At 41.5% G+C, this 23,406-nt stretch overlaps 1 protein-coding gene across 3 annotated transcripts in view; it reads right to left on the minus strand.

Annotated features, from left to right (window-relative positions):
* Positions 1-20,439, minus strand: part of MCC (MCC regulator of WNT signaling pathway) — a 393,316-nt gene extending 372,877 nt beyond the window's left edge. The window contains exon 1 of one of the 3 annotated variants that reach the window (XM_024563292.3): positions 19,731-20,439. In XM_024563292.3, coding sequence (XP_024419060.2) covers positions 19,731-19,891 — 161 coding nt within the window. In that variant the 5' untranslated portion in view covers positions 19,892-20,439. The remainder of the gene's footprint in view (positions 1-19,730) is intronic. The other 2 variants (XM_024563290.3, XM_024563289.4) reach the window with 2 other exon arrangements.
* Positions 20,440-23,406: the final 2,967 nt, after the last annotated feature.

Genomic DNA, 23,406 nt, shown 5'->3' on the forward strand with positions numbered 1-23,406 from the left:
GAAGAAGAGCCCATCGTTAAAGACCTGGTTTCTTCTAATCTAAATGCAGCCTGTCACGCCTGAGCCGAATTCTGGGGCTAGATGTAGTTTGCTGCCTTGTATTTGGTGGCTGCTACTCAAAGTGTGGTGTGTGGACTTGCAGTTTCTGCCAACACCTGGGAGCTCATTAGAAATGCAGAGTCTCTTGTCTGATACTCTGAACTGCAGAGTTGAATCTGCAATTTAAGAATATCCCCAAATTATTTCAATGCACATTGAAATTGGAGAAGTTTATAAAACTTTATCATATTTATTCTATTTAAGAAACACTCATGGTAATTACTACAAACCAAGGACTCTTAACAAACTTTTAAAATAGTAACTCACTTTCTCCTCAGTTCAACCCCATTTATAGAACTATAGCAGACAGACACTATTGTACCTCCACGTTACAGATAAGGAAACCAAGATATTAAAGTATTAAGTCCTTGCCTAAGGTCAGACAGCACACATGTAATAGAGTAAGGCTTGGCACTCCAGAATCCAGTCTGTATGTCACAACTCCATCTTGGAGACATATAATAAATAATTAAATAGATTTTAAAGGATGGATGCTTTGCACAACTAAAAAATACCCACAGGTGTTTAAAACAACTGTTCTGGAAGCTACAGATTATAATAGAATGCCCAGAGGGATCCTCTACTGTAAAAGAAGTGTTAATTCAGAAAGGGACATAAGTAGCCAAAGCTTCTTCCCATGAGATGTCAGGTATCGAAGAAAAGCAAGAGTGACAGCTTACTAAATAGAGGGTATACTACTAAATAAACTTAAGCGGTACACTTTAAAAAACACTGTTAGAAATGAAGGGCAGAAATGATGGTAAAGTGAAAAGGTTTAACCCACATGCCTTGCCTGTTAATGTCCACACAACACATTAGAAACTGAGGGAAATAAATAGATTTTAAAATTTGTACTTTTCTTGCCTGACTTGTCAAAGTCAGGTCAAAATACTTAAAAAGTAGTTGCAGACTACCCACAGAGCTGGGCCTCTGGCCTTTTAAAACTGGCCATGTAGTGATGTAACTTCAGTTGACCATTCACCGACTTTCTACTTTCTCTTCTGGGTCTGACATCCTTTTAAAACAGCCCACAGCTCTGATCTCAAACTTGCCCCCCAGACTTGGGTTTTCCTGGCTGCTGATTTCACAGCTACAAGACAGCGTTCAACAGAAACACTGGGGAACAGCACTTCAGGCTGCAATATTTTCCTAAGACCCCCAGAAAATGGGCTTCACCCCAGTCAAAACAACACCTTGAACACATGTGGAAATGTCACAAACAACGTTGGACTGCCATCAGCCCAGAATCTGTGCATCACCCAGTCCCCAGTCCAGAGGCGTGCACAAAGCACAGACGGCAATTACAGCCGTCTTGAGTAAGTGAGAAAAACCCCAACAGCAATTTCTTCTCCAGCAACTCCAGAAAAACCTAGAAGTATCTCAGAAAAGGTACTTTTTATGTTTATGGAAATAAATTGCTTATTCAAATGAAAATAAATACACTAGTGTGCCAATTATGCAAAAATGTAACTTTTGGGTTTAATTCTAAGAAGCAAAAAGGACTTTATTGATTCTTTCCATAAATATTTACTGAATACCTACAATGTGCTAGGTTACTGTGCTAGGCCTGAGAATTTAATGGCGAATAAAAACAGACATAGTCATTAAATATAAGCTGTCACTGAAAAATACAAAAAATTAAAATTAAAAAAACAAATACTCGCTGTTCTCATGGAGCTCATGATTGAGTGGACCAGAAAGATGTTAATCAAGAAATTTCCATAAATGAACATACCATTTAAGTGCTCTGAATAAGTGCTCTGAAGGCAGGGAAGATGAGAGGGCCAAAAAGGATGAAAAAGTGAGCCTGGAGCTGAGTTCAGCCGTTTGCGAATAGCTGGATATACATCCATCTGCACGGGAATTGGATGGGAACTGACAGCAGAACACACTACAGAAACTGAAATTCAAGGACTAGAGGGGTTGGTGGACGGAGATCCAGGAGGAGAGAGCGAGATGAGGCAGGAAAGGAAGGAGGAGGTAGAACCATGCATGGCCAGGGCCTTGGCCTCTGATGGCCAATTTAAGGATTTTGACTCACTTGAAGAGTTTAAACAGGGGCAACATGAGCAGAAAAAAAGATCTCTCTGGCAGGAGTGGAAGACTGGGTTGGAAGAGGTCAAAAGGAGACATAAGAGAGTCAGGAGTATTTGTAGTACTCCAAGTGAACAAATGGGGTGGCGGAAATACAGATGGAAAGAAGTGGACAGATCTAAGAGAGATTTATTAGGTAAAATAATAGGACTTGGCAATGAAACCCAACATGGGAGTTGATGGAAAAGGCTGTGTCAAGGATGCGGCCAAGATTTCTTCTGGGTTGTGTAAGTGGGTGTACAGTGGTCACATTCACTGCCACAGCAAGAGATCATGAATCCAGCACTGGACTTGTGTAGTTCAAGATGTTTTAGAAATATCTGGTGGAAGACAGTTTATAGGCAACTGAATTAATTGGTCATGTAGGTCTGAAGCTCAAAAGAGAAGTCTGTGCTGGACATTTACTATGGGAGTCATCATCATCTACAAAGATAACTGAAGCTGAAACACAAATGCCTAGAATGAATGTATGGGGTTAAAAGAGGAATGGGCAAAAGTTGATGCCTGGAGAAATTCTGACACCCAAAAGTAGAAGAGATGAGCCTATAAGTGAGATGGAAAGGAAGAGCCAGAAAGGTGGGAGAAAAGCAGAAAGACGGTGTGGTCATGGGAGCCAGGCAAAGTGTAGGCTCCAAGAGGCATCAATGGTCAACACAGTTGATTGCTGGGAGGAAATACAGGCAAGGACTCAAAACGCCCATGTTATTAACTGACAGAAAGGCCCCTAGTGACCTTAGCACTATTTTAATGGGGCATCGTGTGGACTGATCAGAGTAACAGATGCCAGAATTCAGTTTATGAGAAGTAAGAAAATGGAGCAAGTAAGTACAGACAATTCTACAGAATCAAGCAGAAACCTCTCACTCAGACTAAAAGCCAAAGTCCTTACAACACTCTGCAAGGCTATAAAGTCTGTCGCCTCCTACTTCATCTGCTTCTCTTCCCTTTCTCACTCCAGCCACACTGATCTCCTCGTTCTTTGAATGTCTCCTGACTTTCGCTTTGCTGTTCCTTCAGGAAGGAACCCGTTCCTCCAAATAAATAAACGGCTGGTCTCTAACTCTTCCTGTGTTTGCTCAAAAATTACTTTCTCAATAAGATCTCCCCTACATACCCTATTTAATATTAAAATTAACCTATCACACCTGCACTCATTATTCCACTTCCTACTTTTTTTGGTATGTCTCACCATCTGGCAGACCATATTTTGTTTTTGTTTTTAACTATTTAACTTATACCACCCCTCTCCAAAGAACGTAAGTTTCTTGAGAGCAAAAACTTTTGTTGATTTTGATCACTGCTATATCATCAACACTTAGAAGAGAGTCTATTATACAGTAATCACTCCATAAATGTATTGAAAAAATAAAAGATTTCAACAAATATGATAGATACTCTTAATATATAAATCAATTATCAACTAAAAAAAGAGGTTTAAAAAAGCTCTATCCACGATAGTGAGAAAATTTGGAGGACAAAATAAAACAAAACAAAATATACAGCATAAATATGAGGAAACCACTGTGTGACATAAAGACTTGAATAGATGTATAAATACAAAATTCTTTTTGTAAAACTGGCATGCCAGATATCAATTCTTTCTATATTAATTTAAAAATGTATCACAATCCCAATTAAAATTAAAGGAGGGCTTCCGGTCAAGGTGGCAGTGCAGGCAGACATGGCTCGCCTTTTTGAAAAACCTTATCAAAATAACTAAAATACAGAGCAACCATCACTCAGAACTGCCAGAAATTGAGTCGAATGGAAGTCTGACAACTACAGAATTAAAGCAGCCCCATCCGTCCCATCTGGTAAGAGAGGCAGAGATGCAAACAGGCTTGACTCCACACCCACCTGTGGTAGATGAAATTTGGGGAGGGATATCTCAGACAGAGGAGTCCCAGCCCCACACCAGGCCCCCAGCCCAGCGTTCCAATGCCAGGAACAGAAGTCCCCACAACTTCCAGCTGCCAAGATCCAGCGGGGATTGAGTCAGTGGAAGAAAATGTAGGAGCCCCAAGCAGTTCCTCCTAAAGAACCCACACATGGACTCTCACCTACTCAGACTCACTCCCTTTGAGCTCTGGCACCGGGGTGGAAGCTCGAAGGGCACCAGTGGCATAATGATAGAGGCTGAAGTGTCTGGCATTGGGGTGATCAGAGGCCATTGTCCCTTTTCTGAGCCCTCCCCTCACAGAGCCACGGAGCTGGCAGGCTGGTGCCATATTTGAGACTCCATCAACCTGGCCAACACTGTTTAACATGCCTTGGAGATCCCCAGAGATTCCTCCCCACCCAATTTATGAGCCCACCCAAGCTACTTTTCCATATGAATGGCTGGTCTTGGCTCACTGTTTCACAACTTCCTAAATCCTTTCAAACAAGCAACAGCTGGCCTCAGTGAGCTCCAGACCAGGCACTAGCAGCAGCCAGATTAGTTTCACAACTTGGCTTTGCCTGGGAATCTCCAAGCCCAGCACAACTAGCAGCCTTCTCAGGTTGCTTCATAGCTCAGGCAGGGTGGCCCCGTGCAAAACACAGGCTGGGGATGACCTTGGCCTGCACCACCTGGGAACACTGGGTGAGTGCTCCCAGTGCATAGTTACAGACCACGTCAGAGAACCACCACCCTGCCCCTGCACAGCTGGTCCTCCATGGAGGGCAGAGGTTGGTGGTCAGTGGTCACAGCCAAGCCTTGCAGCTGACTGATCTGGGTAAGTCCCTCCCATTGATCTGCCAATAGCAACCAAGGCTCAACTACAAGAAGAGGGTGTACTCGACCCACAGGAAGGGTGTACCTCGAGCACCCAGCTAGGGTGATAGTGGAGGTTGTGCCACTGGACCCTACAACACCTATTACATTAGACCACATTGCCAAAACAGGGAGTCAAAGCAGCTCTACCTAACACATAGAAACAAACACAGGGAGGGTGTCAAAACTAGGAGACAAAGAAACATGGCCCAAATGAAACAACAGATCAAAACTCTAGAAAAAGAGCTAAAACAAATGGAGATAAGCAATCTATCAGGTGCAGAGTTCAAAACACTGGTTATAAGGATGCTCAAGGAACTTAGTGAGGACCTCAACAGCATAAAAAAGATCCAGTTAGAAACAAAGGATTCACTAACTGAAATAAAGAACAATTTACAGGGAAACTACAGTGAGTGGATGAAGCCTAGAATCAAATCAATGATTTGGAACAGGAAGGAAGGGAGGGAGGGAGAGAGAGAGAGAGAGAAAGAGAGAAGGAAGGAAGAAAGGAAGGAAGGAAAAGGGGAGGGGAGGAAGGGAAGGGAAGGAAGAAAAGCAACCAATCAGAACAAGGAGAAGGAAAAAGAATCCAAAAAAATGAGGATAGTATAAGCAGCCTCTAGGACAGCTTCTAGAGATCCAACATTCACATCAGAGGGGTACAGAAGGAGAAGAGAGAGTGGAAGAAATTGGAAATTTATTTGAAAAAATAATGAAAGAAAACTTCCCTAATTTGGTGAAGGAAATAGACATGCAAGGCTAGGAGGTACAGAGAGTCCCAATCAATTTGGACTCCTAGTTTTGACACCCTCCCTGTGTTTGTTTCTATGTGTTAGGTAGAGCTGCTTTGACTCCCTGTTTTGGTAGTGTGGTCTAATGTAATAGGTGTTGTAGGGTCCAGTGGCACAACCTCCACTATCACCCTAGCTGGGTGCTCGAGGTACACCCTTCCTGTGGGTCGAGTACACCCTCTTCTTGTAGTTGAGCCTTGGTTGCTATTGGCAGATCAATGGGAGGGACTTACCCAGATCAGTCAGCTGCAAGGCTTGGCTGTGACCACTGACCACCAACCTCTGCCCTCCATGGAGGACCAGCTGTGCAGGGGCAGGGTGGTGGTTCTCTGACGTGGTCTGTAACTATGCACTGGGAGCACTCACCCAGTGTTCCCAGGTGGTGCAGGCCAAGGTCATCCCCAGCCTGTGTTTTGCACGGGGCCACTCTGCCTGAGCTATGAAGCAACCTGAGAAGGCTGCTAGTTGTGCTGGGCTTGAAGATTCTCAGGCAAAGCCAAGTTGTGAAACTAATCTGGCTGCTGCTAGTGCCTGGTCTGGAGCTCACTGAGGCCAGCTGTTGCTTGTTTGAAAGGATTTAGGAAGTTGTGAAACAGTGAGCCAAGACCAGCCATTCATATGGAAAAGTAGCTTGGGTGGGCTCATAAATTGGGTGGGGAGGAGTCTCTGGGGATCTCCAAGGCATGTTAAACAGTGTTGGCCAGGTTGATGGAGTCTCAAATATGGCACCAGCCTGCCAGCTCCGTGGCTCTGTGAGGGGAGGGCTCAGAAAAGGGACAATGGCCTCTGATCACCCCAATGCCAGACACTTCAGCCTCTATCAGTATGCCACTGGTGCCCTTCGAGCTTCCACCCCGGTGCCAGAGCTCAAAGGGAGTGAGTCTGAGTAGGTGAGAGTCCATGTGTGGGTTCTTTAGGAGGAACTGCTTGGGGCTCCTACATTTTCTTCCACTGACTCAATCCCCGCTGGATCTTGCAGCTGGAAGTTGTGGGGACTTCCGTTCCTGGCATTGGAACGCTGGGCTGGGGGCCTGGTGTGGGGCTGGGACTCCTCTGTCTGAGATATCCCTCCCCAAATTTCATCCACCACAGGTGGGTGTGGAGTCAAGCCTGTTTGCATCTCTGCCTCTCTTACCAGATGGGGCAAGAGATGGGGCTGCTTTAATTCTGTAGTTGTCAGACTTCCATTCGACTCAATTTCTGGCAGTTCTGAGTGATGGTTGCTCTGTATTTTAGTTGTAATTTTGATGTGTTTGTGTGAGGAGGCAAGCCATATTTACCTCTCATCTACCTTTTAGTAACAACTAGCATGTAAAATTAAGAGTAGTTTTTAAAGTTCACTTAGTCTTATAACCTTTACTCATAAACCGAGAAAATAAAAACCTGTGCAACAGGTTAGTGCTTTTGAAAATACTACTAACTAGATAGTATTAAAGGCTATTGGATGTTAACCAGTAATATAAAGATATGGATTCTCCACTGTTCGTTCATAAAGAGAGAGTTGCCTAGTGGAGACTAATTAAACAGCAGGCCTTTTCATAGTAAATGCTACCATCAAAATCCTGTCCATAAAATAAAAGTATCTCAGTCCTGAAAAGATGTTAAAATTATTTTACTAAAGAAGAACCTGATTAGAGAGGTTTGTGTGACTTGACTAAATTCACATGACTAGTTAGTAGCAAGGTCACTGAATACCCGTCACACTGGTATTTTAAATGAGTTAAAATGTTAAGTGATATGTATCTTCAAATATAAATTCCTCAGCTTCTTCTAAGTTGGACCAAATCCAATAAATCTTTTTTCTAAAAATTGTAAAGTATTTGAAATGACCACTACCTAATGAACTAGTTTATTTATTTGATTAATATTTAGTCAGTTTCTATTACCTACAATTTGGGCACTGCAGGTAATAAAGGCAAAAGAGAAGAAAAGCAGAGTGTGCCTGAGTGTGGAGAGAGGAAATGGGAACAGTGAGAATATCAGATGTGAGCAGTAGTGGCCTCTGAGTGTGTGTAAGGCACTGAGGCATCAGGAAATTCTCCCCGGAGAAAAGGCTGCATGAGAACTAAGTCTAGAAGAACGAGAAGGTGCTCACCATGAAGACAAGGGCGAAGAGGAGGGCGCTTGCAGAAGGAGCTGCATGTGGCAAAGCACTGATAGTGCAGCAGGGCGTGCTGCTGGAGGGGGCCGTGTGAAGATAGTGCTGGAGAGGGGTAGAGTCTGTGCCAGATGCCCGAGAAGGAGTCTGAAGTTATCTGTAAAATACAGACAACTGTTGAAGGATTTTCAGAAGAGCTGCTTGCTCAGTTTTGTGTTGGAGGAAAATGGCTTTGGTGTCCATGTAGTATGGTCTAGAGGGGGCACGGTGACAGGTTAGGACACTAAGAGAATAATGCTGGTTAGAAGGAAGGAATTTAGAAAAATCAAGAATGGAGAGGGAGATGAGCAGCACTGACTTCATCCTTTGCTTATAATAAATATAAAACTTTCAACACATTTTTAGAAGAGTAAATACTTTCCCAATAATATTCTCAGTGATTTTCATCCCGTTTATTGTGAAATACACTCAGGTTAGGACTCTATATGACATAAAATTATCAAAAATCCTTGCCTAAAAGCATTAACCTCTAATGTAGAATATTTTGTTAAGTTTGTTATTTCTCAGAAAGAAGTTCTCAATTTTATTTATTTTTATTATTTTTAAAAATCCTCACTGGAGGACATACTTATTGATCTTAGAGAGAGGGGAAGGGATGGATGGAGATAGAGAGGGAGAAAAACATCGGTGTGAGAGAGAAACATCAGTTGGCTGCCTCTCAAATGCCCCTCTACCGGAGACCAAACTCGCAACCTAGGCACATGGTGCCCCGACTAGGAATCGAGCCAGCAATCTTGTTGCTTTACAGGATCATACTCCAACCAACTGGGCCACACTGGCCAGAACAGAAGTTCTGGATTTTAGCAAATAAGTTAAAATTTCTGAGATTTAAAGGAAAGGTAGCCACATTTTTACAAAAAATGCCCTCCTTCACCCCATCTGGGTTCTTACTTCCTCCATCTGTACCACAAATGTATACATCCTGAACTTTTAAACAATAGACAATAGGTGTCTTAACCAATGCCACTTGACATAATGTTGAATAGATGCCCAATTAATACCAACCTCAAGTTCAAGGTGTGTTTCCAGGTATCTTCTATATCACTGATATGAATGTTCACACACACACACACACACACTCACACACACAGAGCTCATCTACCTCGAATTTTCCAGGTAATGGTTTCACCACTAAATACTCAACTGAGGGCTACACTTAAGCTCAGCTAACAACTGTCATATAAGACAAACACATTAATGCATATTGGTTGATCTAGAAATTTGTTCCGTTTACATTTTCACTCCATTAGGTAACAGGGATCCAAATGTTTGAACAATGGTTCTGAGAGTCCTTCTGCTTACCCAACTTTTTCTCCCATCCGTTACAGTCTTCAATAATCAATGCCATGAATTCAGAAATTACTCATTTACATATTTAAACTGACATTTTGAAATGACAATGAGGAGCTGACAATTAACTGTTCTCAAAGGAAATGCCCTTTCTTGCCATATGGTTTCTATTCTGGGACTAACACTTAAAGAGATTTTCAATTTACTGAACAACAAGAGAGTTTCCCCAGCTGAGACTTCATTTAGAATGCAAATACCTCACCTTCTGTACCAATAATTTAAATGCCATTCCCATTGCTGTTAAGAAGCCAGTTATAAAATCAAAATTCATCTCCACTGTGGACCTTGGGTAAATTAAATAGTAAAGAACTTTAAGGCTATTGAGAAAATGTTTTCTAGTGTTAGCTTGGGAGCATGTATGGTGGAAAAGATCCTCAAGTAAGGGCAACAGACTCACCCTTTCCTTCAGAGGTTATCTTATCTTGGCTTATTGTCTTAAAACAGAGATATTAATTTTTGTTGCAAGGATTACATAAGATAATGTAGGACTAACTGATTGTAAACTATAAAGCTACTATAAACATGCCATTATAACTTTAGATGTTCACTAATATGCTGACTCAAAGTAAAAAGACTATAAAATAAAGATTTGGGTTGGAGGAAAAAAATACCCTAAAAATCATAGTTAGTAAAAATACATGTTAAAAAACTGATCTATAGATTAAATATAATCTCTACCCAAAATTTCAGTTGCCTGTTTTAAAGAAATTGACAACATTATCCCAAAGTTTGTTTGGGAGGTCAAGGTACTAAGAATAGCCAAACAATCTTTAAAAAAAGAAAAAGGTTGGAAGATTCACACTTCCTGATTTCAAAACTTATCACGACTGTGTGTACTGGTATAAGAATAGGTGTAATATCCATGGAAAAAAATTGAGAGTCCAGAAATAAACTATTACATTTATAGTCAATTGATTTTTGAGAAGGGTGTCAAGAAAATGGGAAAACAATAGCCTTTTCAACAGTGTTGCTGGGACAACTAGATACCACATGCAAAAGAATAAACTTGGATCCCTTCTTCACACCATTCACAAAAATTTAACTCAATATGGATCATAGACCTAAATGTAAGAAAAAGAAAAACTATAAAACTCTAAGAAGAAAACATAGGAGTAAATCTTTGTGACCTTGAGTTAGGCAAAGTCTTTGTGGATATGCCACCGAAACACAAGTAAAAAAAGGTCACATAATACATATGATTCCATTTACATGAAATGTCCACAATAGGCAGAGACAGAAAATAGATTAATGGTTGTCTAGGGCTGAGAATATCGGGGGGAAATGGGAGATGACTGCTAAAGGGTACAATAGTTCTTTTCAGTGTAATGAAAATATTCTGAAATTGATTATGATGATGGTTGCACAACTCTGTGAGTATACTAAAAACCATTGAACTGTACACTTTAAATGGACAAATTATATATTATGCAAGTTACATCTCAATAAAGCTGTTAAAAATTAAGTTAAAGAAATGTATGTGGAAAGCAGCATCAATTTAGTGGGCAAGACCCTCATTTGAGAACCAGAGACATTAGTTGAAGCTCAGGTCTTACTAACTGTGGAATCTTGAGCAAATAATATCTCTAAACCCGTTTTTCTCATCTTTAAATTGTTTGTAACAATAATTCCTTTTTCAGAGGAGCTATATTGTGTTAACTGAGGGGAACCCCCCAAAACTGGGATTTATTTATAAAAAATTGTGTCTTTATTCTTACATGTTTAAACTTTAGTCACCTTCAAAGTACTCTCCATTTGATGTAATACACCTATCAAGATGTTTTTTCCTCTGCTCAAAACAGTTGTTGAACTTGTCAATTTTGATGCTTTTAGTGTTTCTGCCTTTTTAAAAAAAATTTCACCTCTTCCATATCAGCAAAACATTTCCCTTTGAGGACTTTTTTCATCTAGGGAATCAACAAAAAAAAAGTTGCTTGGGGCGAGATCAGGTGAATAGGGAGGGTCAGGGACAAAAACTGCTGAACAGGCAGAGCAATGTGGGCAGGTGTGCTCATAAATCCCCCATCATGAAATAGGCAAATGTGATGAGTCTTCAAAAAAATTCATGAAGCCAAATGCAGCCTCTCACAACAATGCCAGCTGGTACACTGATACAGATATGTTCCTAGAACACTCGCCTGACAGGAGAAGCCTGTAATACAAGGGGCCTGCCCTCCAGAAGATAATTCCATTTTTCAGGGTGTCCCCCCTCATATAAAGTACTTGCTTAGCACAGAGCCTAGCACAGTGTGAGTAATCAATAATGTTAGCTATTAAAAGAAAAGACACGTGGGCCGAGACTGTAGATAGGAGCTTAAAAACAGTAAGTTGCTTGAGATATTTCTGTAAATGTTATTATAAAATTATTTCTACATAAACTTAATACAGAGAGTGCTTACAAATAGGCATGCTCACTTTGGGACACTCAGTAAAAAGAGAAATCAGGATTCCATTTCGGATCATTTTGGACTCACAGAGACTGAATTTACCTTCCTACCCAAAACAAGAAAACCAGACAAAATATATGAAACAATGATTTCCAGACAGTATATAATGGACAGCATGAGTTGAATAAAAGAGAAACTAGTAAGCCAAGCCTACAATTCCACCAACTTACTGCCTGAAGTCAGTTTATAGGCTGTAGAACAGGAGTCCAAAGAGCTCCAATGATCTCACTGAGTTGAGGAGATAGAGAACAAAGTTCAGGGAAGTCAAGGTAGATAGCACTTGTGGTGTAGAGGCAAGAAGAAGAAATGCCTCAGAGAGAGAGCTTCAGAGATCTGCAGAGGCTAAAATTAGCCCTACGCTAAAGACTTCTCTGATCCTGATGCACAGAGCTTAAAGTCAAGGTTGCAGAAGATCCAAACTTAACTGCATGCCAGAACAGAGTAAAGGAATACAATAAAAGCCAACATCCAACAAGTTAAAATGTCTGGCATGCAATAAAAGATCACCACCCATACAAAGAAGCAGAAACATGTCCCATAACCAGGAGAAAAATCAATTAAACAGAAGCAAACCAAGAAATGACAGAGATAATATAATTAGCAGATAAGGAAGTTAAAATAGTTATTATAAATATGTGCCATATATTTAAGTGGAACTTCTAGAAGTGAAAAATACAGTATGTGAAATATGACTGGGATTAATAGCAGCTTGACACTGTAGAAGAAAAGATCAATAACTTTGAAGTTATAACAATAGAAACTATGCAAAATGAAACACAGAGAGAAAAAAGTTGAGAATAAAGTTAACAGAGCCTCAGTAAGGGGTGGACAAATATCAAACATACTAATACATGTCAACTGGAATCTCAAAATGAAAGAAGAGAGAAGGGACAGAAAGTATGTTTGCAGAAATAATAGCTGAAAAATTTCTAAATTTGGCAAAAACTTTAAATGTACAGCTTCAATAATTTCAACAAACTCCAACCATAAGAAAGCACAGCTGAACATTTCATCATCCCACTTGATGGATAAGGAAACTAAGGCAGAGGCAGGGAGTGGTATCAAGTCACAGAGTTACTTAAAGGTAGAATCTGGAGTAAACCTAACTTTCCTAATTCAGATCCAGTGCACTTTCCACTATGCCGCAGAGAAATAACATAATCTGACTTACTCTTTAAAGGTCACCTGGCTGCTCTATGCATAGTCTGTATGAAGAGAAGATGCAAAATCCTTTGTTGGATTTGCCATGAGCTGCCTCGTCATATTTTTCTGAATCTCATCAATGGTCTGAACTCTCTTCCCTTTCAAAGATGATTTTAGTTTTGGAGAAAGCAAGAAGTCACAGGGCACCAAATCTGGGCTATAGGGAGGCAGAGTCACCTGGATGATTTGATGTCTTGCCAGAAAAACTCTGCACGAGATGTGATGCGTGAGTGGATGCATTGTCTTGATGAGGCTGCCAATCACCAGTTGCCCATACCTGTGGCCATTTTCGTTGTATTGCCTCTCTCAACCAATGAAGAACCTTGAGGTAGTACTTCTTACTAATTGTTTGGCCTGGAGGAGCATACTTACAATGGACAACACCTCTCCAATAAAAAAAAAAAAAACAGTTAACATGGTCTTGATCTTGCTGCAACTTTGCCGTGCTTTCTTCAGATGTGGAGAACCAGGCACCTTCCCTTGGGACGACAGAGCCTTCGTTTCTAGACCATAGCCATAGACCCAGGATTCATCTCTGGTTATGACCTTCTTGAGGAAATCTGGTTCACTGGTAGCAGTTTGAATCAAGTCATTAGCAAATGCAGCATGATGTTCCTTCTGTTCTGGTTGCAGAAACCACAAAATGAATTTTGTCACTACATGTTTCATGCCAAGATCCTACATTAAAATCTTGGACACAGTAGTTTTTGGAATCCACAGATCAGCTTCTAGTTCTCACACTGTCAGTCGCCAGTGTTTGTTGACTGCAGCCCATATGCATTCAACATTCTCTGGTGTTCTGCTTGTTGCAGGACTTCCAGAACATGGATCACTTTCAACAGATTCTCAACCATTTTTGAAGCGTATGTGCTACACTTTTATTTGTGCTGCACTCATTGCATCATCCCCGAAAGCCTTCTGAATCATCCAAATAGTTTCTGCAGAGGAATGTTCAAGCTTAACACAAAATTTGATGTAGATTCATTGCTCTACTGTCATTTTGAATGCAATGACCACACAGTACACATGCTCACTCAACAGCATCCACCACCCCCACTGACTAGTGCAGTGAACTCATCATTGTTCACACATGTGCATTCCAGTCCACTCTCTCCACTCTCCTTGGCTACCAGGTTACATCGATGTCAGGCAAACTGTTCTCATTATGTTAACGATGGATGGATTTTTTCTGGACAGACCTCATAAACCTAGGAGTAGAACTGCTGGATCATATGGTAATTTTATGTTTAAGTTTACGAGGAACTGCTAGGCTATTTTCTAAAGTGGCTGCACCATTTCACATTTCTATGGGAAAGTACGAGGATTCTGATTTTTCCACATTCTTGTCAACACTTGTAATTATCCAACTTTTGGATTATAGCCATCCTAGTGGGTATAGAATGGTGTTTAATTGTAGTTTTGATTTGTATGTCCCTAATAGCTAATATGTTAAACTCTTTTCATGTGTTTATTGGCCATCTGTATGTCTTCTTTGGAGAAACGTCTATTCAGATCTTTGTCCATTTTTAAATTGGGTTACTTTCAAGTTGCAGCAGAAGAAACCTAGCAGGGGGCAAAGCTTAACCATGTGAAAGCGTTTGTGAGAGAAGACCTGGCATCTGTCAGCAACCAGTCCCAGAAAGGGCAAAGCATTCTGCAACAATTTCTGTCAGGTGAAGACTTTGCATATTCATTTCCTTTCTGCTACTGAGCCCAGAGACCAGAAGGAGCAGCTAATCAGTGTGGGAGAAGAGAATGAGCAAGAAAGAGGAGGCTGGATGGGTTTTCCCTGCAGCCCAGCCCCACAGACCATGGAGCTACCAAATAAGAATGATCACTTTGAATGACCTAAGATTTCTTTTTATTTTTAATTGGGCAAGTTTTCGGCCTACATGAGTAAATCCCCTGCTGAGCACATTTAAAAAAAGGCAACAGGAAAGAAAAATAAAGTTGTATTTGTGTTATATCAAAAATATAATTACTTATCTTTTTATTATTGACTTGTAAGAGTTTGTTATATAACCTGGATACAAGTCCCTTATCAAATATATGATTTGCAAATATTTCCTCCCATTCTCTGCATTGTCTTTCACTGTTTTGATAATATGTTTTGAAGTACAAGTTCAAAAAATTTTGATGAGGCCCAGTTTACCTATTGTTTTTGTTTGTTTGTTTGTTTGTTTATAGCCTGTTTTGGTGTCATAAATAAGAATCCACTGCCAAATCCAGGGAGAAAATGATTTTGTCCTGTTTTCTTTGAATAGTTTAGTGGTTTTAGCTCTTACATTTAAGTGTTTGATCCATTTTGAGTAAATTTTTATATGAGGAATGTGAGGAAATATATACATTTTTGTATGTGGGGAAAGTGTCCAACTTCATTCTTTTATATGTGGCTATGCATTTGTCCCAGTGCCATTTGTTGGAATGTTTATGTCCTCATTTCACCCTTGATTTTGGCACCCTTGTCTTGGCACTCCTGTTGAAAATCATTTCACCATGGACACATGGGTTTGTTTCTGGACTCTCAGTTCTATTTCATTAATCTATGTGTCCTTTTCCCAGTGCTCCTCTGTCTTGACTACTGTTGCGTTTTAGTAAGTTTTGACACAGAGAAGTGTGATTCCTCCAACTCTGTTCTTCAAATATTTTCAAGATTATTTTGACTGTTTTTGGGTCCCTTCAATTTCTATATGAATTTTAGGATCAGACTGTCAATTTCTGCAAAAAACAAAATGGCAGCTGGGATTCTGAGAAAGGTTGTGGTAACTTTGTTGATCAATTTCTGAGATTATTGCCATCAAAACAACGTTAAATATTCCTATCCATGAGCATGGGATGTCTTTCCTTGTGTCTAATTATTTTTAATGTACTAGAGGAATAATAACATGCAGATATGTCACCAGGAAAACAGAAATGATATTCTTTGGTTATGGGATAATGGGTGATTTTTATTTCATTTTTATACATTTTTGTAGTTTTCCAAATTTTCAACAAAAATATCTTTTATGTAACCAGAAAGAAGTTTTTTTTAAAAGAAATATTCGTTAATAAAAGTACACTCACATTTAAAGTATTTTATAAACATGAAATATGCTTGGAAATGAAAATTCTTAAGAGATTTTTCAATATACATGAATGTAGCCATTCTTTAGTTTGATAATTTATTCATCAGAATTGACTGGTTTATTAACTGGCAAATACTGTGCTAGATCCTGAGTGTGGTGTTGTAACAAAACAGATACGTGCCCTGCCTTCATGAAGGCTACATCTAGTGGAAGGGTGACAATTAACAGGCAAACAAGTAGTAAATATAAATGCAACTGAAAGCTGGAAAGGGTGCTTTGGAAGAAAGCCATTGATTGGTACTCTGATGGAGAATAATGGTGGGGTAGAGTAAACCCACTTTGAAAGAATAATTAGGGAAGCTCTCTCTAAAGGCACCGACATTTGAGCTGAGGCTTGGGAACTAGATATAAATATACGTGTTGGTTTTAAGTATTCGTCAAAATGTTCAAGATAGTTTCTTAAACTGAAGGGTAAAGACAAGAAGCTTTAAAAATACCAGAGAGAAGTTCATTTTAGCAAATGGAGTAACCCCACCATCTCCTATAACATCATAAATAGGGTCTAAAAATTCAATACCATAAAATGTTAAGTCCCTGCACAGCTAATGAAATGCACAGAAGAGCCTGCTGTGGTTCCACTGTGCAGCCCAAATCCTGCCCTGTCCAAACTGCAGTTTGACTCCACCTGACTGTAGTTGCCTCCTCCAGCTTTATTAAATATCCATGAGGATGATTCTGGGTCCCTCTGGCAGGCTGGGAGTTCCTTAGCAGAAGCAGCTATTCCAGGAATTTCAAGTTAGCAGTTGCTTTTTTTGTCAGTCTGATGGGGAAGGGTTGGGCCCAAAGAATATTGAATAGTCTAAGCCCTACTTTTACTCGCCTCTTCCTGAGATGGTGCATCTTGAAATTTTCCCTCCTGCATCCAGTCTAGCTTTCTCTTGTCCTTTCTCCAAACATATGATCTCTAGCCCATCCTGCTTGAGAATGAGGGCTAGGCAAAGGAAAAGAGACAGTTGAATGTGGGTTATTATTACAGTATATGTTTTGGTTGTTATTTGCTTGCCCAATATCCACTTCCTCCTCTTAGTAACAGAACTCCAATGTTGTTTAGGAGGCAATATGACCAACTGAACTACATGCTTACTCGAACTCTGTTGCAAGAAGGCACGGTAAGGTGATGTAGTTTGACCAGTAAGATGTCAATTAAGGGATTTGAGAAAGCTCTGTTTAATGATACAGGCAACACTCATTTCAGTTTCCTTTTACACCTTCCTCCACAGAACTTGGCAATGAGGCTGGAAATAAAGCAATCATTTGAAGACTTGGAGGTAACAATGAGGATGAATGCTTTATGTGAAGACTGGTGATGCATTAAGATAAAAGAAAGCTGGGAATTGACACCATGGTGGAAGGGCTGTCCCAACCTGGATGACCACCCCAGGTTTCCAGGTGGGGAAGTCCACCCTCTTTGACTGTGGTGAGGCTTCTATTGTACATACCTAACTGAAATCCCAACGGGACAGCTGTGTGCCATGAGCATAAAGCTGAACGTCTTTTGAACAACCCAAGGTTTTTAAGGTTTTAATGGAGAAAGTGCAACTCTCAGGTTTAATAAAAGAGAAAATTCATAGCATTCCACACCTTATCAGCCACTCTAGAGTGGTCACTAAAGGTCATTAAACGGGGGTAGCTCAAAGAGACAGCTTTGCAGAGGGAGCCATTTAATGCCAGTTATCTTCATTTATCCCATTCCCCTGTCATACTATCTATATTCAAGGTAAAGCATATACTCCAGGCAAAACTGTGCTTGCTGTGTAAACATACTTGAAGAGAAGGTTCTTGGCGCTCCCTTTCAATAAGTTTGCATCCTTGAAATCCTCCTACATAGGAATTTTGTCACGGCACAATTTCCAGAGCAACTCTGCCCACAGTTAAAATTTAGGGACCATTATGGCATAAACCTTTCAACTTTGAAGCAAATATATTAAACCAATGTGGTTTAAGAAATGATACAGTTTTTCCCCCACCTTTGCTCCCGTAGGTTTCTACTCTAAATCTCCTGTACCACCAACACCTTACACACAGTGCTTTACTCTCCAACACAAAGTCCTGAAATTATGCTCACAGAATTCATTATCCTTCAGGGTAGATGCAGCCACCATTCAAAATACTGTAAGCAATTGTATAGATCAGATAAAACAACATATTAATAGGCCAGATTAGAGGAAGGGAAGGAGAGAATTCTACTAGTTTTCTATATACACTCTTGCCCATGTGAATTACATTTTTTTTGGTATTCTAATGTGAAGAATCCAGATTATTTTTATTATTGAAAATGAGATAATGGCCTTTCAAGGAGGAACACCTCCCCAACAAATCTAAACTATAGGATACATATATATGAGATATCTATATTTTCCCCAGAACTAAAACTGTGACAGACTTCCAGATAAAAATCTATATGGGGTCAACTAGAGTTACATACATTTTTTCATTTCAGAACATAATTACTCCCTAAAGTTGTCTGATATCTTGCTAATGTTTCCCAATGAAGCTTCAGAAAAGTAATAAATTCAGCTAAGAATGATCATAATTCAGTCAAAAGTTCAAAGTAAATAATTGTTTTTCTAATTGTGAAATTCTTACATGTCAAATTACCTGTCTCGGAGATCCTTAAAAAATTTTTGTGGAGGGGGCAAAAATTTTCTCCACTTTTTTCTTTAAGTAAGCAAGGACAATCAGTAGGAGGCAACCCGGAATTTTCAAAGATCTTTAGCATCACCAAGACAAAGATGTAATACACAAAAATGTAACATACAGGTGCAATACACAACCTAGGCTGCCTCCTTCCTCGAAGACAATTCAAATTTTGGCGACTAAGGTTTTCAGAGCCTTGTTTTCAACCTTTCATAGAAGCGTGCCGTGAAACATTACCATTGCCTTCTTCACCACCAGTGCCTGATAAGTGATGAAAATCTGGACAGAAGTAATTATTTTGACAAGCCCTGAGGCTTGAGGCCGCAACACTGCCCCTGGAGGGGGATCTTGAAGCAGAACACCGCGAGGGTTCTGAGGGGTGGTGCGGGGCAGCCCCGAGACCCCTCTGGAGGCTCACCCGGTTAGTGCGGAGGCGGGGTAGGAAGGATGGTCTGTATTCCTGACTTGCCTCTAACTCCCCATTGTGCACCGGAGAGCTTCGTTCCCCTCGGGCTAATAAGTTTCAATCAGTACTGGAGACAAACTACTTCTTTGGGCTCCAAAGTTTGGAATCTAGGGACTCCATGACACATGAAAGTTCTTCGCAGCTTGTTTTCCTGTCCCACTCTTGTCACTGAGAGCGCATCCCCATCGTGGTCCACCCCGGGGCTGTCCATCGAGCAGCCCGGAGATCGCAGCCCAGGGCCACAGCGTCTCGACGCCCAGGAGCCCGAGGCTGCAGAGCAGCACCCCTGACCTGGGACAAGCTGCCAGAACCCATTTCCCACAGGCAGGAGCGCTCCGAGACCCATGGGAGGGCTCGCATCCTAAAGAGATGTCTCCCCATGCCCAGACAAAGACAGCGCTGGGAAAAGTTGGACCAGCTGGCAGCTCCAGAAGGCGAGTAAAACGGCCCCTCAGCCTCTGTGACCCCGCCGGCGACGCGCTCTCAGAGTCGCAGCCAACTTTTCCCGTGAGCTTCTAAGCAACTTGCTGGAAGTTGGGGCGCGAGGGCAGAGAAGGGGTCAAGGGCAGTGTGGAGGGGCGGGTCTCGCCCCAGCCGCTTTCTCGTACCTCCCCGAGTACCTGCTAATGTATCCGTCCCCGTCCCCGTCGCACGTCTGGAAGAGGCGCCGCATCCGCTCCTCCTCGCCGGTGCTGGACGTGTCGCTGCTGCTGCTGCCCACGCCGCCGCTGCTGCCGCCGCTGGCGCTCCCGGCCTCCGCCGCCATCATGCGCCCGCTCCCTGCTCCGGAGGAGGCGGACACGGCAGCAGGAGGAATCCGTGAGGCTCCAAAGCTGCTCGCAGCTGCGAACCTGCCTGACAACGGAGCATGCCCAGTGGCCGCCGGGGCGCTCCCGGCGAGGGATTCCGCCTCTCCGGGTTTTGCCGGGGCTGGGAAGATGGGCGCTCTGCAATCGCGGGAGTAGGCACCTTAGGAGAGAGGGAGGAGAGGAAGGTGTGTTCAGGGAGTTAGGGAGCCATGGGTGGCAACGGGGACGTGAGAGGAGGCAGAACACAGAGAAGGAGCCCGGGAAAGGTGTCAGTTGCGTGCATCCGTCCACGACGCAGGCCCCCGGACACTTGGGAACGCTTTGGGCAGAGGGCCAAGTGTTCTCCCCGCAGAACGCTTCCGACAGCCTGCAGTCGTGAATTCCTTTTTCAGGAACAAAATAAACATTCTCGTTTGCAAACTCAAAACGGTGCTCCTGGTCCCACTCTGCAAAAGGTACTGGGTTCTGCACCCAGAGTCCCAGGGGAGACTTGGACTGGTGGCTGGTCTTTTCAAGAAATCTGACCCCCCCACCCCCACCCCGGCGCCTTTAGCCCGGATCGGTCTTCCATTTCAAGTGGGAACAATCTGCACTTCGGTATGGCATTGAGCACGGTTGGCCCATTTCTGGAACGCGCTCACTCTCCTGACCTGGCATCAATAGAATTTGCCACAACAGCCTTAATAACATCAAGAGCGAACGTAACAGATGGTCCCATTTGATCTGCACAACAGACCTAAAGGATGGCCCTATACTCAACATTATTACTTAGGAGGTATGGTTATCTTGGTTATAAAATAAGATAGTAAGTATACAGTGCACTTGGGACAAATGTTTGTCACCTACTAAGAGCTCAATAAATGTTAACTCTCATTATCCCCAATTTCTAGGTAAGAAAATGGAGGCGCTGACTTTTGCTTAAGGCTCCAGACTCAGTAAGTGTCCCGGCAGAGGCGAGCCCAGGCAGGCTATCTAACTTAAGAGAAGGAGCTCTTAAACATGAGTATCCTTCCACCACAGCAGAAAAGGTCCCACAATGAACCAGTTTGTGGTTGTGTGAGTGATTCATTATTCTGTCCCAGACTTTCTGCCAGAGGTCTATGAAGTCCTTTGGTGGTTTGAAAACACACTGGCAGATTGTTTGGTGCACCTCTCATTAAGAGGTGGCACCTGTCACCTCCCTTGGAAACTGAATGAGGCCTTTGTGACTGTCTTGTGAGGCCAGGTTAGAAAAGTCAGTGCAGATTCCACCTGACTCTCTCACTTGGGACACACACTCCTAAAGTCCAGAGCTGCCTTGAAAGAAGTTCGGCCACCTGAACCTGCTGTGCTGGGGAGAGGAGGCACACAGCCGGGAAGATATGCCCAAGGAGCCTGAGATGTTTGAGCTTTCCCAGCCCAGCAGCCAGATGAGGGAATGAGTGAGTCTTGAGAGGGTGCTAGTGCTGGACACTGCAACTGCATGAGAGACCCTGAGCAACAATTGACCAGCTGAGCGCAGCCAACCCCCAAAGATATGATGATAATAAAAGGATTGTTGTTGTTTTAGGCCAGTAAATTTTGAGGTGTTTTGTCATGCTGTAATAGGTAATTGGGACACATTCATATGTCTTGGGGCCATCTGCTAGGTCATAAAGGTTTCTCTGCCCTCTCGTCTCCTCACTCCACCCCATCCACCCATTCCTGCTTTAGTTCTTTTTCATTCTGTAAGTTTTCAGTATTTTAGCACACTTACAGGATGTCATCTTAGATAAACTTTGTCAATATATCCAATATTTACTACCAGCAACACAAAGATTCCTGGTACAATACAAGGACCAGTGCCCAAGTTCCTAAAAATAAATAAATATTATAAACCTATATTTTTCTAATTTTTTTCATAGAATAAAACTTTTATTGTCGTCTGGCAATACAGCCAGACAGGTGTTGCTATCCCTCAAATCCTCCTAGAGCATCAATGGTTTGTAGAGGGGAAAAAAGAAAGCAAGCAAGCATTTTTTAAAATACAGCATGTGTGGAAGGCCTGGAAACCCAAAAGATTTTCCAGGATTTGCGTAGATCTCTTCATAACCATACTCCATATATAAAGTGGAGTGTAAACCTCAACCAATTCTATCTCAAAGCAAAGAATGTTTTATCTCCTGAGAGGACAGGTGCCTGATGGCTCTGGAGATTTAAATTTAAATCATCCTGAATTAAATCTGAACACACAAAAAAGTAGATCTTGACAAGTTTCCTAAACAACATTTGCTCATGGTTGGGTAACTCAGAAATGGCTGAACAGATAGGTTCAAACTTCCAGAAAAGAATTTGCTCCTGAGCTGATATGAAGCATGTGAAATTTCAGCTAAAAAGATTACTAGGAGAGGGAGAAATTTGTAAGACAATGAAAAGAGAGATGCCATATGAATATAAACATGATAAATGGAAAGTAGGAGCTTGAAAAGAGAACAATACCCGGGGCCATAAATCTAACAACACTGGTTATACCATACTTTCAAAGGTTTTTCATATAGATCTGAGATTAGCATATAGCTAAACATTGTTGTCCTTATCCCCTTTTTACTTCTTCTCATATTCCTCTTGGTTATAACAACACTTCATATTTATGTCATACATTTCAAAATACCCTGTATACATTACCAGTTAAAACAATCATGGCTTTGTGCAAACTTCACTATCTGATGTTTGCTGCTCCAAATTGTGTTTACCGGAACTAGGACCACGTGCTGGAATTGGAGTGAGGACACCTCTGTCCGATTCTCTCTCTCTCCAGCGTTTTTATGAGCTCAGCTAAGTTCCCATATCCCTCAAGAAGCCTTTCTTCACCTTCCCAGGTCACACCAATCTTCCAGAGCTCTCAGCTTAAAGCACACATTTTGAGAGCAGAATCATATAATTTGATAGTAATTTGCCAGTCTCCACTTTATTTATCTTAAAATAGATAATCCTTTATTTATCATTAAATGAGTTTATTTCTCTGAGAGAAAACAGTGAACTAGAGTTGAGTAAGTTCAACTAACTTCTACTTGAGCCATTATTGCAAATCAGTAAATACTGGTTTAAATGTTTAAATATTTTACCTTAATACTATCTAGTGGAAGGTATTTATCTTTCCTATTTCTGGGATGGAGGTGACGAGACAGGGAAATTAAATTTGCAAAGTTTAGAGTAATGTACCAACTAAAGAGCAGGAACTAAACTCATAACAATCTGTTGGGCCCATTTTCTTCACATTTACTTCATGTTGTCTTAATACCTGGGCCAGCGCTGTTCATATTAGGCATTATACTTTTTGAGAAATACTGAACAGTGATAATAATGACAAACTTTATATTTATACGTTTGTTACTTATAGATTTATAATCATAAGTCATCGTGAGCTTTTACGATCTGTCCTAGGTTGGGTTCCCGGGGACGCAGACTCTAAGACGGAGTTTCATTTGCAGGATGCTCCAGGGAATGCTCTTAGGTG

Source organism: Desmodus rotundus, chromosome 1 (assembly GCF_022682495.2).
Source record: "Desmodus rotundus isolate HL8 chromosome 1, HLdesRot8A.1, whole genome shotgun sequence".
NCBI lineage: Eukaryota > Metazoa > Chordata > Mammalia > Chiroptera > Phyllostomidae > Desmodus > Desmodus rotundus.